Source organism: Mesocricetus auratus, unplaced genomic scaffold (genome assembly GCF_017639785.1).
Source record: "Mesocricetus auratus isolate SY011 unplaced genomic scaffold, BCM_Maur_2.0 Super-Scaffold_100010, whole genome shotgun sequence".
NCBI classification, from domain to species: domain Eukaryota; kingdom Metazoa; phylum Chordata; class Mammalia; order Rodentia; family Cricetidae; genus Mesocricetus; species Mesocricetus auratus.
The window spans coordinates 33,289,135-33,303,615 of NW_024429194.1; the positions used below are offsets into that span (position 1 = coordinate 33,289,135).

At 45.6% G+C, this 14,481-nt stretch overlaps 1 protein-coding gene across 1 annotated transcript; it reads left to right on the plus strand.

Annotated features, from left to right (window-relative positions):
* The first annotated feature begins 1,354 nt into the window (after positions 1-1,354).
* Resp18 (regulated endocrine specific protein 18) lies at positions 1,355-8,431 on the plus strand. Its single transcript, XM_040753263.1, has 6 exons — positions 1,355-1,542; positions 4,165-4,269; positions 5,978-6,110; positions 6,300-6,339; positions 6,667-6,756; positions 8,273-8,431. The coding sequence occupies exons 1-6, from the start codon at positions 1,437-1,439 to the stop codon at positions 8,321-8,323; spliced, it is 525 nt and encodes a 174-aa protein (XP_040609197.1). The 5' UTR covers positions 1,355-1,436; the 3' UTR covers positions 8,324-8,431.
* Positions 8,432-14,481: the final 6,050 nt, after the last annotated feature.

The window sequence follows — 14,481 nt, forward strand, 5'->3', positions numbered from 1 at the left end:
GAGTTTCAAGACTCAGTCTCAAAAAAAATTTAAAAATTAAACAAACAAATAAAAAACCCAACAATTGAACTCTCTGAGTCTTAACAAGCTTCCTTTACTATTTCCTGAGTCTATAAGGTTTCCATCCAGGGTGGAACATACCAATTCATTGTTTCATAACACCCCTCAAGTTGCTTCTGTAAATCATTTAAAAATAAAATGTCCAGCACATAATCACTGATAGCAAGAAAAACGTTCAGGTCCTGGAATGGTAAAACAGCCTGTGCCAGATCATCCATTCCAGACAAACACAAAGAAAGCTGTGGGAAGGCTGGGATCCAAGCAGAAGGAAGAAGAAGGAATGGGGGCATAGCCTTGCAGAAGAAAAGCCCCACCAGGTGAGTTCCACATTCAACAGGCTTGTCCCCATCAAGACCCTTTACCATTTACTGCAGAGGGAAGCAGACTTGGGCAGGAAGGGATGATGTCACTGGTGGAAATTCTGAGTACTGGGGTGCCAAGGCAACCAGAAATTGAAGGAGAAATCTGGGGAATGTGTGATCGACCGAGAGAGAACCCAAAACCTGCACATAAATCCCCTCAGATTCTTAGCACATGGCCAGGGCGAAGGTTCCGAAAGGGAAAGTCAAATACCGGAACGAAGATTTCCACAGCTGCCGTGGTCCTAGAGGGGCAAAGCCTACAGTTCAGAACCCACAAAATTAGAGGGCCTACCTTTCACTGAATCCCAAAAGAACCTCAGCAGTAATTACTAAAGAAAGATAATGTAACCCAGAGAATCTGCAATGCACCAACCCAAAACATCCAGCCTACAACAAAACTCGTACTGCAGTTCAGAAACGAGGCCCGCTCGCTGTCCTATTAGTTATTGAAATAGATCTGTTTTAAAGAGTACCGTGGTTTGGATTAGGGTAACCGCAGTGGCTGTGGGAAAATGAGGATGGGCGTTTGTGTTTTGCGGGTTGAACCTGTATGGTTGCTAAAAGATTTTAAATGGATGGAGATAAAACGAGTGTCAAAGGCAATACACATTCATCACACTGAGTGCTCGCTCTTCCCTCGCAGTTCAGGCTTAACTATCACAACAAAACCCATCAAGTTGCTTCCGTTCCCACCCCCATTTTATAAGCAATCAGTTTCTCCCTCCTTGGGGACTGAGAATGGAGGCTAATCTCGAAAAGAGTGTAGAGGGTGAGGGCAGAAACTCCAAAAGGTCGAACGGAGAGAGGCCATAAGAAGGGGGGAGGGCCGATTTGGGTAGGCGGCTGCAGGGGCAGGGCCCGCTTGTGATTGGTCGAGTTGCAGAGGAGGGCTCTGCAGATCCTTAGTCACGTGGCTAGCGGGTGGAAAGTGCCATCCTGGCCCAGCCCCCTGGTTGTTGTTGCTACTTCCACTGCGACCTAGCCCGGGGAAGCGAGTGCTCCGATCCAAGGAAGATGCAGAGCTCGTTGAGGCCCGTGGGCTCCGGGGGGCTTCAGCTCCTGGTCTGCTTCCTTCTGCTTTACAGTCGTCCAGGAAGCTGCAGCGACATTCGTGCCCACGGTCAGGAGGAAACCCGGGGGGTGCGGGCAGGACCAGAGAGTAATTCTGAGAGCAGAGGACCTGGCCTTCAAGGCTGAAACAGTTTGGGATGACAGAGGAGAGAAATGCAGAGTCTCAGAGACAGGTGTAGTCCTGGGGCTTGTTGTACAGGGTCTAGACATAGAAGGAGCGGACCCAGGGAAAGGTTGGGGGTCCGGAAAGAGCGGGGAAGACAGATGAGCCAAGGGTGGCCGCGGAATACGCCAGACGCTTCTGAAGGGCCAGAAAAGAGATGGACAGGGCTTTGTATGGGAACGGGAGTGCTTATATTTGGGTACCTGGTCCGGGACCAAGGGAATAGGTGGGTGGGGCTGAGAGACAAATCAAGGTTCAGTCTTTGGCACTCAGGGTCCAGGGGCTGGGATCCGGTTTCAGGACATGGGGGTTGTGGAGTGGGGGGAGCTAGGTTGGGGTGAAGCAGGTTGGAGGGGAAGAAGACCATTCTCCTTCCTCCGACTCTGTTCTGCGTCATCCTGGATGAACCTAGCGCCCACTCACTTCGCTACAGTCAGGGACAGACTGCGCAGTCTCAGAATACCTGCGCAGACCCTGCATATAGTCCTAGTCTGACGTCCAGTCTCCCGGCGGGATTCTTGGGTTTGGAAGCCAATGCAGGGCATTCGCAAAGCACTGTGGGAGGATGCCTGGTGTCAGACGAAGGGAGGACTGAAGCGAGGTGGGGATGGGGTGGAGTGGAGGTGGGGTGTGAAGTACAGAAACCGAGGTGTCTCTTCCTTACCGCCCACGGTGACCGCTCCTGGCCCTCAGCACCACGGATAGCTCCAGCCATTCAATGGATTCTGGAGTAGCTCCACGCACCCAACCCACACCTCCAGCACCGCTGTCTCAGACAACACCGCCTCTCCTCCGAAAGCCCTCTTTTTCACCAGGGCGCTAGAAGTTCCACTTCTTTCTGGGGTCGGGAAATTGTACTGGGCATCCATCTGAGTGGAGTCAGGGGGAGGCTGAGTCAGAACTGAGAATTCAAGACCAGCCTGAGATGCAAAACAAGACTCTGTTTTTCTTTTTTCTCCCTCCCTCCCTCCCTCCCTCCCTCCCTCCCTCCCTCCCTCCCTTCCTCCCTCCCTCCCTCCCTCCCTCCCTCCCTTAGTTCCTTCTTTCCTCCCTTTCTTCTTCCCTTTCTTCCTTTTTAATTAGCTGGAGTGGGGTAGGGAAATTTTTCTGTAGCCCTATTCACTTATCTGGAACAAGAACCATGTATTTCTTCAACCCTGCCCTACTCTTACACAGTTGGGTAAACTGTGGGTTTTAGGAAAAAGAGCCCATCCTTCATATCTTTTTTTTTCCATCCTTCATATCTTACACACAAGAATACAGTCAGCCCTCCCTGCCCACACATTCTTCATCTTGGAATTCTGCATCCTTAATTCTACCAACTGTGGGTAGAAGGCAGGCTTTCCCCCATTGTCATTATTCTCTAAACAATGCATAAAACAACTATTTGCTTTATATATTAGCTTTCACAAATAATTGGAAGATCACTTAAAATATACAAGAAACCGGCAGGAGGACTCAGCAGGTAGACATTTGCCACCAAGACTGACAACCTGAGTTGACTCATTAGGGCCCACATGGAAGAAGGGGAGAGCTGACTTTGGAAGTCGTCCTCCGATCTCCAAACACGTGCTGTGACACATGCTTTTGTGTGTACATGTGTGTGTGTGTGTGTGTGAGTGCACACACACAAAATAAAATTGAAAATGAAGTGTACAGGAGGATATTTGTAAGTAACATACATGTAATAGACCATTTTGAATTAGGGTCTTGAAGATCTACAGATTTTGGTATAGAGGGTAGTCTGAGACCCAACCCCCTGAAGACACTGGTGGAAATGGTACTTTCTCTTTCTAAGAATTTCGGTTCTTTCCCCTAATCTCTCCACCTCGAGAGTTTTCCCTAAGGTGCATCTTACCCAGGCTCCACCTGCCCATCCGACTGCCCACCACAAGTGGGTAGCTCTCCAAGATTCTTTGCACCCGCTCCTTCACAGGGTGTTTCTCGCCTGTGTGCTTGGTTCTTGCCTAGATGTTGATACCAAGAGTGAATGAAAGCCAAGTGTGGCAGTGAAAGCCTTTAATTCCAGGACTCTGGAGGCAGAGGCAGATAGATCTCTATAGTTCCAGGCCAGCGTGGTCTATGTAGTGAGTTCCAGGACAGCCAGAGATATTTAATAAAGCCCTATTCCTTCCTTCCTTCCTTTTTTGTGTTTTTGAGACAGGGTTTCTCTGTGTAGCTTTGGAGCCTGTCTCAGAACTCACTCTGTAGACCACTCAAACTCACAGAGATTTACCTGCCTCTGCCTCCTGAGTGCAGGGATTAAAGGCATGTGCCACTACTGTCCAACAATAAAGTCCTATTTTAAAAAATAACAAAAAGTGAATGGAATTTAGGGGATGGTGATAATGAAGGAGAAAATGACAAAGGGACTCCAATATGGGAAAGGACCTGGCTTTGTGCTAGCAATGGGGAAAATGTAGCGGCAATGTAGCGGCTTCTCTTCAGCTGGGATTTGGAGGGATTCTTGGACCAAGGTATTTGCTGACAGCACTATTTTACCTTTAGATGGTCAGGGCCAAGTAGCATCAGAATACTTATGGCCATTCCAAGGATTTGCCGCTTCAGTCTTCCGGTACTTACAATTTCTACTCCGCCAGATTGTATCAGAAGGTAAGTAAAAGCCAGAGAACAGAGATGGGGGCCCAGTCAGATATGTGGGGAATACTGAGAGACTCCTGACCAGACTATTGCTTGCACGTCTCTTATCACCTTAGCATGGAAGGGAGCAAGAAAAGAGTGAGGTAGACTCTAGAAGAATAGGCTGTTAGCACTCAAACACCCTGAAAGGGGACAGCATACAAGTCTTTGGGACTAGTCTCAACATATAGCACTATCTGAATTTTTCTAGAGCCAGGATTCCTTAAGGGTTCAGCCAAGAGACCAGTGGCTCATGTCAACCTCTGAGTAGGAAGCAGGAAACTATGTAATACAGGAGAGACATAGGGGAGTCATTAGGGATGGGTGGCTGAAACTTTTATGGAGTTTCACATGTGGGCAAGTAGGATAGAAAATATGCCTTGAGTCCACATCACTATACCCAGTTCTTCAAAAAGTTACTAAACCAGCAACACATGTATCATCATCAGGGAATCTTCAAAAATACTAAATCCTAGGTCTGGAGAGGTGGCTCAGTGGGAAAAGGTTTGCCATCCAATTGTGACAACTGGAGTTTGAATCCCCGACACCCACATAGAAGCCAGGAGCAGTGAATGGCATGTGTCTGTAAAACCTGTACTGAGGGAGGGGACATAGAGACAGGGAGATCCCTGGAGCTTACCTGTCTATTCTAATAAATTCAATGAAAGACTATCTCAAAAGTAAAGTGGAAAACCAATGGGATGGCTCAGTGAGTCACTGGCTACCCAGCTGGATGAACCGAGTTCAAATCTCAGAACCCATGTAAAGGCGAAGGGACAGAACCAACACCATAATTTTTACTCTGATCTCCAACAGCCACATGCACCTCCAACACGCATGTGGACACACACACACATACACACACACACCACACATACACACACACACACCACACATAACATACACACACACACCACACATACACACACACACACACCACACATACACACACACTCACAATGATGATGATGATGTGGATAATGATAAAAATGGAATGAAAAGTCAAAGAAAAAACACAGTCTCAAAAACAAATAATGTGGGAAGTGATTGAGGAAGATACTGTGGTCTACACATGTCTGCATGCACACACACACACAGGCACATGCACAGACACACAAAGTAAAATACTAAATGCAATTCCTGAACCTCACCCCAACCTACTAAATCTGGATATGAAAAACAGCACTCTTGAACTAACAAGCCTTTCAAGATACTCAGGATGTGCCGGGCAATAGTGGCACATGCTTTTAATCCCAGCACTTGGGAGGCAGAGGCAAGTGGATCTCTATGAGTTCAAGGTCAACCTGGCCTACAGAGTGAGTTCCAGGACAGGCTCCAAACCAAAGCTACTGAGAAACAATATCTTAAGAAAAACTAACTAAATAAATAAATATACTCCGAATGCACACCAAAGTCTGCATAACTGCATTGGAGGATTTTGTTGTTGTTTGGTTTGGTTTGGCTTGGCTTTCCAGGTATGTGTTTCCATCGTCAGCTTCACTTAGTCCTACAGTGTCCACAAGTGAATTAGTAGATTCATTAGCTTTGATGTGCCAGGACTGTGCTCAGCAACCCTTCCACACATCACTTAACCTTCTCTATTAAATGTAATCTTATTTATACTGGAGAGAGTGGTCACTTTGGCCCCGGTGTCAATTCACCCCCTCCTTTCACCCGACAGACCTGTTCTGGACAGATGAACTAGCCCAAGAAGTACTGACCAAAAAGGTGGAGCATCTCAGCAGACTCCACCTCCACAATCCATGCCGGAAGGAAGGGAAGGCAGTTTCCCCCACTGCAACCACTGGGGTGAGGTATGGACCCCTATGTTTGGCCCCTACTATTTAGGATACTAGAACTGTGCGTAGGAGCTACCAGAAGTACTGTACTCCATTTCTAGGATCAGAGGGGAATAGTTCTATAATGATAATAATTGTATTTCAAAAGGGGAGGGGGTGGTATTGGCAAGCCTAAGTTCCACCTGTCATCCCTGTCTCTTCTAGGGATAAGCAAGAAGAGAAACATGGATTCTTATACCCCAAGGTGAGACCGTTTATCTCCCCCAGACTGTGAAGCCCTGGTTTGGAATTCCTTTGGCTTTCCCATTCAGATCATCTCATCCTTCCTGCCTCCTTCCTGGCTCCTTCCTGCCTCCTTCCTGCCTCTTTCCTTCTTTCTTCCTGCCTCTTTCCTTCCCCCTCCTGCCTCTTTCCTTCCTCATTCCTTCCTTCTTCCTGCCTCCTTCCTGACTCCTTCCTGCCTCTTTCCTGACTCCTTCCTGCTTTTCCTGACTCCTTCCTGCCTCCTTCCTGCCTCTTTCCTGACTCCTTCCTGGCTCCTTCCTGACTCCTGCCTTCTCTCCCCCATTAGAATCCAGCAGTCAAGGTGAGCAGGGACCGATGCTTTGTCACCAAAGTAGTTCCAAAGGCCCCCAAACAAGAAGCAAACCACCCCACCAAGGTGAGGGGCTCAGTTCTTCTAAGGATACTAGATTCATCAAGGGCATGTTCAAGGGGCGGGGGACAGGTATAAAAGAGAGATGAAACAAACTCTTGTACCCAAAGGACAGTCCTGCTTGCCTAAAGACTACTATCTGGGTAATCCAGATAAGAGAGTGGTGGGGCATGACACAGCTTCTGGGAGCTCTTAAGGAAGACAAGAACTGAAAGATCATGCATCAGGTTTGAGTTTAAAACAGGAATTGAAAACCAATGGGCTGTCAGTTTAGCTAAGAGGAGCTCTGCTTGTAGTGGAAGCATGGTACAGAGGCTTCAACATCATCTCTGCCTTGTTTTGCTATGGCAAGGTTCAGAGGCATCTCCTTGTTGTCTAGAATAGAAATCATCCATCTACTATCTTTACAGATGGAAATTTGGGACACAGGCTGGTAATAAAACTTTGTTAACCCACCATGCCATGTCCATGCAGACTAGACCCAGGCCTCCCAATTCCCAGCTTCCCCTGTATGATTCTTGTCTTCTCTCTAAAGCCTTGGGGTGGGTGTGTCCCAAACATCAGCTGTCTCCATATTAAAGAGTCTTGTTTAGGGCTAAGACACACATGATAAGAGTAACGGCCAGAAGACACAACGTCGGGGGTACTGCAACCACGAATGCCTGGAGGCAAGAATGCCATGGCCAGTGTGAGGAACAGAGTGTCCAGTGACAGCTAAAGTTGGAGACGGAAGTCCATGTAGGGGTTTACAGAGCACACTGCACATTTTATTCCAAGGACAGTGGGGAGTTCCTGGAATATTTTGAGGAAGGGAATGTGCTATTTAGTTTTTAAAAGGCCACCCTAGTTGTGAGGCATGGTGGTGCATACTGTAATCCTAGTATTCAGGAGGCTGGGATGGCAAGATTGTAAGTTTAAGGCTACAGAACAAAAACTCTGCCCTCTTTTTTTTTTTTTTAAAGTCACTACAATGATGTTGGGTAACGGGGATAGTAGAAAGAGCAAGAACAAAAATGGAGATGTGAGAGAAGGACCATTCTGGTCCGGGGAGGTGGAAAGAGCTTGGATCTGGGTAGTAGCAATGGAGCTGACAGTTGTCCCCTCCTGCTTGCCCCTATACACACCCTGCTTCTAGTCTGTGAGAAGTGGGTCCCAGCCCTTGATGCTTTCCAGGGAAACAGGCCCCCATCCCTGCAGCATGGCGCCTAGGGCTTCTAGACCTGGGTTAGTTGCTGGGGTAACAACATCCGAGCTAAATGGTGCCTGTGCTGTGATGCTTCCAGGGACAGGGACTAAGCATTGCCTTTCTTCCCCAGCCCCTCCCCCCATTATAATGGAAAATCACAGCAGGAGGAGGAGCTGTATGTGGGAGCCAGGGGCTTAGGCACTCAACTCTTGGGCTGAGTCACCATGGGGAAGGCTTACTCAAACCAAGTAGTTATGTATTTGAGGTAGAGGGGCATGTAGGGAGGCATGGTGTCTCTCCAGCCTGACTTCAATTCCCTTGTTTGTTTTCTTTTAGGGCTTCTTTGGGCCATTCCCCACTGTGGGTCTCAACCTTGTTGCCGACTGAGATCTCATTGTATAAGGTCCCCTTTCCCCAGGACCCCCCTCCTTGCCCTCAAAGGGGCAATTCTTGGATGACCCAAATATGGCTAATAAAAGTTGACTTTTATGCAAACACTTTCTATGAGTCTGTCTTGAGGCAGGGCACACGGGACACGAACTGACCAGAAGTACCCAAGGGAAAGAGGCAGGGTTGAAGAAGATACAGACCTGAATGCTTGGTTTCTGTCTTGTGTTCCTTCCTTTCTGAAGTAGAGAATGTGAGGGGTGACCACAGCTGTCACGGTAGCCTTTTCCACTGGCACCCTAGCCATGATGTGTGATCTGGTTGCCCAGCCTTTCATGTCATGTGGAAATAGAATCTATATTTGCCTCCCGTCAGTTATTTCCAATCATTTCTTCCTTGCACCCATCAAATCCATTGTTAACTCATTGCTGTTCTTCCAAACCTGCTCCTATGCCTTTCTTCTTGTTTGTTTAACCCTGAGAACCATTGTGCCAAGCTCCTGTGGCTCTTTGCATTTGGTTCCTCTGTGAATATACTTTAGAATCCCAGAAATCTTGAAGGGGCTGGGCGTTGGTGGCACACACCTTTAATCCCAGCACTCGGGAGGCAGAGGTAGGCGGATCTCTGTGAGTTCGAGACCAGCCTGGGCTACAAGAGCTAGTTCCAGGACAGCCTCCAAAGCCACAGGGAAACCCTGTTTCGAACCCCCCCTCTAAAGAGTAGTCAGGGACAGTATAGATTCATCCAAGTGTCTCAAGGAAGCAAACACAGTGGGCATCCCATCCCTTAGCTCCTGGACCACATCCTCATCCAACCACTGCGAGTGGATAGTTCCCATCTCTGCTAACATCTTCCCATCCCAAGCCCTGGAGTTCTCTGCTTCTCATCTGGGAATTCATAGAAGGTACCACTCTGTGCTTTAGACTGTCCTGAAGGACCTGGGATTTAATGTTCCCTCAAGTACAGAAGGATTTTAATGCAAACATATCTGATTCCTCCATCCTTATGGACAGTTCTGAAGAATATTCAAGCGGGGCTTTGGTGGCACATGCCTTTAATCCCAGCACTTGGGAGGCAGAGGCAGGTGGATCTCTGTGAATCCGAGGCCAGCCTGGTCTACAGAGCAAGTTCCAGGACAGCCTCCAAAACAATACAGAGAAACCCTGCCTAAAAAAACCCAAAAAATTAATATTCAATATTTAATATTCTTCAGAGGATACTCAGTGACTGTTAACCCAGCATCCACCAGCCCCCAGTGGTAACCTGTTCAACACCATGCTTCATACCACAGACCTTTTCTTTTCTTTTTGAGACAGAGTTTCTCTGTGTAGCCCTGGCTGTCCTGGAACTCTATCTATAGACCAGGCTGGCCTAGAACTCAGAGATCTTCTTGCCTCTGCCTCCAGAGTTCTGGGATTAAAGGTGTGCACCACCACCTCCCACTTGGGCTTTTCTTCTTTAATACGATTGAGTTTTCTAGTTCTAATTTGTTATTTCCAGGATTATCTCACACACAAACCACTGCACCCAATTTCTTGTCTCTTTTGAGTTGGCTCCCCACTCTACCATGTGCTATACACTCCTCTAGGCCTTGTTGAGCCAGCTGTGAATACAACAAAGTATTCACTGTTGGAGAGCTTGGTTATAGATAATTTTCTAGGGAAAATTCCAAGCAATTTATCTGGCCCACAGAGTAGCCAGAATCTTGCCAATCTCTACTCCCCTTTAATGTACCATCCTATTTGCTCTAGCAACTCAGCCCTAATTGTATCGAGCAAAATGTGCCCAGGACCTATGCTCCCAGATCCTTGCACATGCTGCTATGTTTACCTATGGGAGCCTCATCCTCAACACACCATCTCAACCATATCCTGAACATCAAAGTTGCCCTGTGTGGTCCATTCCCTGTCCCTTCTAATAGTTCCATTCCTAGGAAAAAGTGTCAGAGGTTAGAAAGAAAAACCGGTAGTGGAAGTTTGAAAAAAATGGAAACCTTTAAAGATTTATATATTTTTATGCATGTGACTGTTTGCCTGTATGTATGTATATGCATCATATGCGTGGCTGGTGCCTTTGGAGACCAGAAAAGGGTGTTGGATCTCCTGGAACTGAAGTTATGGATAGTTGCAAAGCACTGTGGGAGCCAGGAACCAAACCTGAGTCCTTTGCCATCTCTTCAACCTCACATAGGAACTCCCTTCCTTTCTTCCTTTTTGTGTGTTTTTGTTTTGTTTTTCAAGCAGGGTTTCTCTGTGTACCAATCCTGGCTGTCCTGGAACTCACTTTGTAGACCAGGCTGACCTCGAACTCACATGATCCACCTGCCTCTGCCTTCTGAGTACTGGTATTAAAGGCATGCGCTACCATGCCCTGCCCAGATAGAAGTTTTTAAAAGGAAGGTAGGCTTGGCTTTTGTTGCAGAGGACCAGGAATACAACTTGGATCACACCTGACAGACAGGAATCCCTTAGTTTCTGAAAGAGGAAAGGGCAGTGAAAATTGTATGAAACTGAGGTCTGGGTTAAGGCTCAGGAAGAGCAGGGACAGTTTCCAACTAAAATAGAATCCAAGAGAGTGAAGAGGATACCAATTAGAGAGATCTTAAAGATGAGTTCGGAGGCAGAGGCAGGCGGATCTCTGTGAGTTCGAGGCTGGGCTGGACCGACAGCCTCAAAAACAATATAGAGAAACCCTGTCTCGTAAAAAACAAACAAACAAACAAAAAACAGATGAGTTCATGGACCAGGCAACAGCTGTGGCTTGAATTCTGTCTCCTCCAAACTCATATTCAAATTCTAATCTCAAGAACCTCCAGACATGACCTTATTTGTAAATAAAGCTGTTGAGTTAAAATGAGGTCATCAAGGCCAGGCGGTGATGGTGCACGCCTTTAATCCCAGCACTCAGAAGGAGGCAGAGGCAGGCAGATCTCTGTAAGTTTGAGACCAGCCTGGTCTACAAGAGCTAGTTCCAGAATAGCCTCCAAAGCTACAGAGAAACCCTATCTCAAAAAAACAAACAAACAAACAAACAAAAAAAAAACAAAAAACGAAGTCATCAAAAGGAACTTTAGTCCAAAGTGGCTGCTATCCTTACAAAAAGGGAAGTTTGAAGACAGACACAGAGAAAAGATATTAACAGTCACTAACATGTGAAAATTGAAGCATATTAATAATAATGAGGAGGAAGAAGTAAACAGCTTATACTGACGAATGATTTCTACAAAAAAAGAGGGGAGGCAATAAATAAAATCAAACAATGGGTAAATAAGTGGGTACTTTATATTTTCTGCTGCTACAATTTTCACTTCATTGGTCTTCACCTGCTTTTCTGTCCCAGGGGAGTGTTGTGAATGAATAACTCTTCTTCTGGGTGCTCACTAGGTTAGCAGGATGGGAATTACCTGAAAGGAGGTTAAAGGGGAGTGATGGGGAGAGAGTAGGGTATTCACTTCCCCAGCCCCCACTTCCCTGTGAGGTGGCATTAGACCTCCTGCCTCCTTGGCACAAGGGCAATGGCAAACACATACAGGGCAAACACAGTCATTCAATTCATAATAACCCGAGATGACCCCCACTCTACCAACAGCTAGTGGTGCCTTGTTCAGCTTTAAGCCACAAGTGAAAGCAAAGAAATATGGTCAGTAAGAGAGTGATCATAGTCAGCTTTGAGAAAAGGGAATGCCTGGTGCTCAGTGAGTCTTCTGGGGTGCTGGAAATTCTTTACTTCTGCAGTTGGGTTGCCTGGACGGCCATGAGAACTTGAGAAATTTCCCTTTGTTTTGCATGTTTGTCTGTGATATTTAACAATTTATAAACTTTAGAAGGGGAAAAAATGGGGCAAGAGGAAAGGTGGCAGGGGTATTATAGAAGCCAACAGAAGAGTTCCACAAGTGTACCTCACTACATTACATAGTTTTACAAAAGGCTCAAAATTAAATGTTATAAAGAATACGAGGCACCACTCTAAAACTAAAAATAAACTGAAACAAAAACCCTAATTATATGTCAAATTGCCAACCATAATTACACAAACAGAAGAGTTGTTTGAAATAATCCCAGGACACAGTATTCTAATTACGTATGCTTGAAAGTTATATTTAAAGGCAAATGTAGGCCAGTGTGTATGATGGTGCTTTTAATCCAGCACTTGTGAGAGAGAGGCAGGTAGATCTCTATGAGTTCGAAGCCAACCTTGTCCACATAGAGAGTTCTATGCCAGCCATAGCAAGATCCTATCACAAAAACATGTGTTTATTGTCTTATTATTTTACGTGTATGAGTGTTTTGCCTGCCTGCATGCCTGGTGCCTGCAGAAGCCAGAAGAGGATTTCGGACCCTCTGGAACTGGAGGTACGGTACAGATGGTTATGAGAACCCCAGCCCTCTCCAAGTGCAGCCGGTGCTCTTAACCCCTGAACCATCTCTCCGGCCCTCACTGTTTTATTAGTAGGGTAATATTTGTACTATTCTATGTATATTGTTATGTGTGTATTGGATTAATCATACAAGTGGTTACATTAGTGTCACCAGGAACCCAAGTTTTCAGCATAAAAATAAAGAACTGCAAGTGTAGAAAGCTCAGTAAAAATCACCATTAAATGCCAGGTGGAGGGCTGGAGAGATGGCTCAGTGGTTAAGAGCCCTGGCTGCCCTTCCAAAATTCCTGAGTTGGATTCCCAGCACCCACATGGTGGCTCACAGCCATCTCTAATGGAATCTGATGCCCTCTTCTGTCATGCAGACATACATGCTAATAGGGCACTCATCCCATACATAAAATACATAAATAAATGAATCTGTAAATACTAGTTGGAGTGTGTGTGTGTGTGTGTGTGTGTGAGAGAGAGAGAGAGAGAGAGAGAGAGAGAGAGAGAGAGAGAGAGAGAGAGAGAGAGAGAGAGAGAGAGAGAGAGAGAGAATATTCTACGTCCAGTTTGGCATTGTATTGTATTTCAGGGTAATGGCTGAAAACTGATAAATGTCAAAAGAATGAGTAAATTAAAAAAATACATTTTGCAAACTGGGAAATGTTTCAGTCAGTAATCACTACTGGAGACTAGTGACATAGCTCAATGGTATAGACTTGCCTAGCACGTCAGATGTCCTGAGTTTCATTCCATGCATATACAAAGAGGAGGAGTAGGAAGAACATGAAGGTAGATGAAAAAGTTGATGGTTGATGGGAACTAAATGTTCCCATGGTGCCAACATATGCCATGGATTTCATGGCCATGCTCACCGTATTGGGAAAGGTGTGGCTGGCTTTGCTTTAGACCAGTTATCAGTTTTAACACCTTATGCAGTAGTATAGCCAGGCATTGTACGTCGCCTGGAGTGACGCAATTGAAGGTATTCTGTTTACATGGCAAAAAAAATACAGTCTAAATAACACTTCAGATATAATTTCCGCTTTACAGAAGGAAATAGAGAGAATGTATGTGATATGTATAACAACTCAGGAAAATCCACTTTAAGACAAATCCAAGATGAGGAGTTCAAAGGAAAAAAATGGCCTGCTTTCTCTTTCACATGACAACGTGAAAAATGGAGGAAGGATGATGATTAGATATCAATGGTAAATTAAAAAGAATTCAGAACATAAGTATATTTGGCCAGCACTCAGGAGTCAGAGACAGGTTGATTTCTGAGTTTGAGGCCAGACTGGTCTACAGAGTGAGTCCCAGGACAGCCAGGGCTGCACACACAAACCCTGTCCTGGGAAAGAAAAACAAAAAGAAAGAATATAATTAAATGCAATAGTGATCCTTGATTGACTCCTATTTGAACAAAACAGCTGAAAAGACAAGTTGGAAACAATTTGAGATATTTGAATATGAATTGAGCTCTAAATGACATTATTGTAGGAAAGTGTCCTTATTTCCTAGAGATGCATGTTGAAATATTTATAAGAGTAATTTCATAATGTGTATCATTTCTATTTAAATATTAAACAGGAGCAAACACACCCTACATGTCAACAACTGTGAAGTCTAGATAAGTGTTTTTGTCTTTTTAATTCATTTCTAAACCATTTTGTCTTTTTAATTCATTTTCTAAAAAAAACTTTGTGTATGTATGTGAGAGAGACAGAGACAGAGATGAGACAGAGAGACAGAGAGAGAGATGAGGGGAGCACTCATGTAGAGGTCAGAAGGC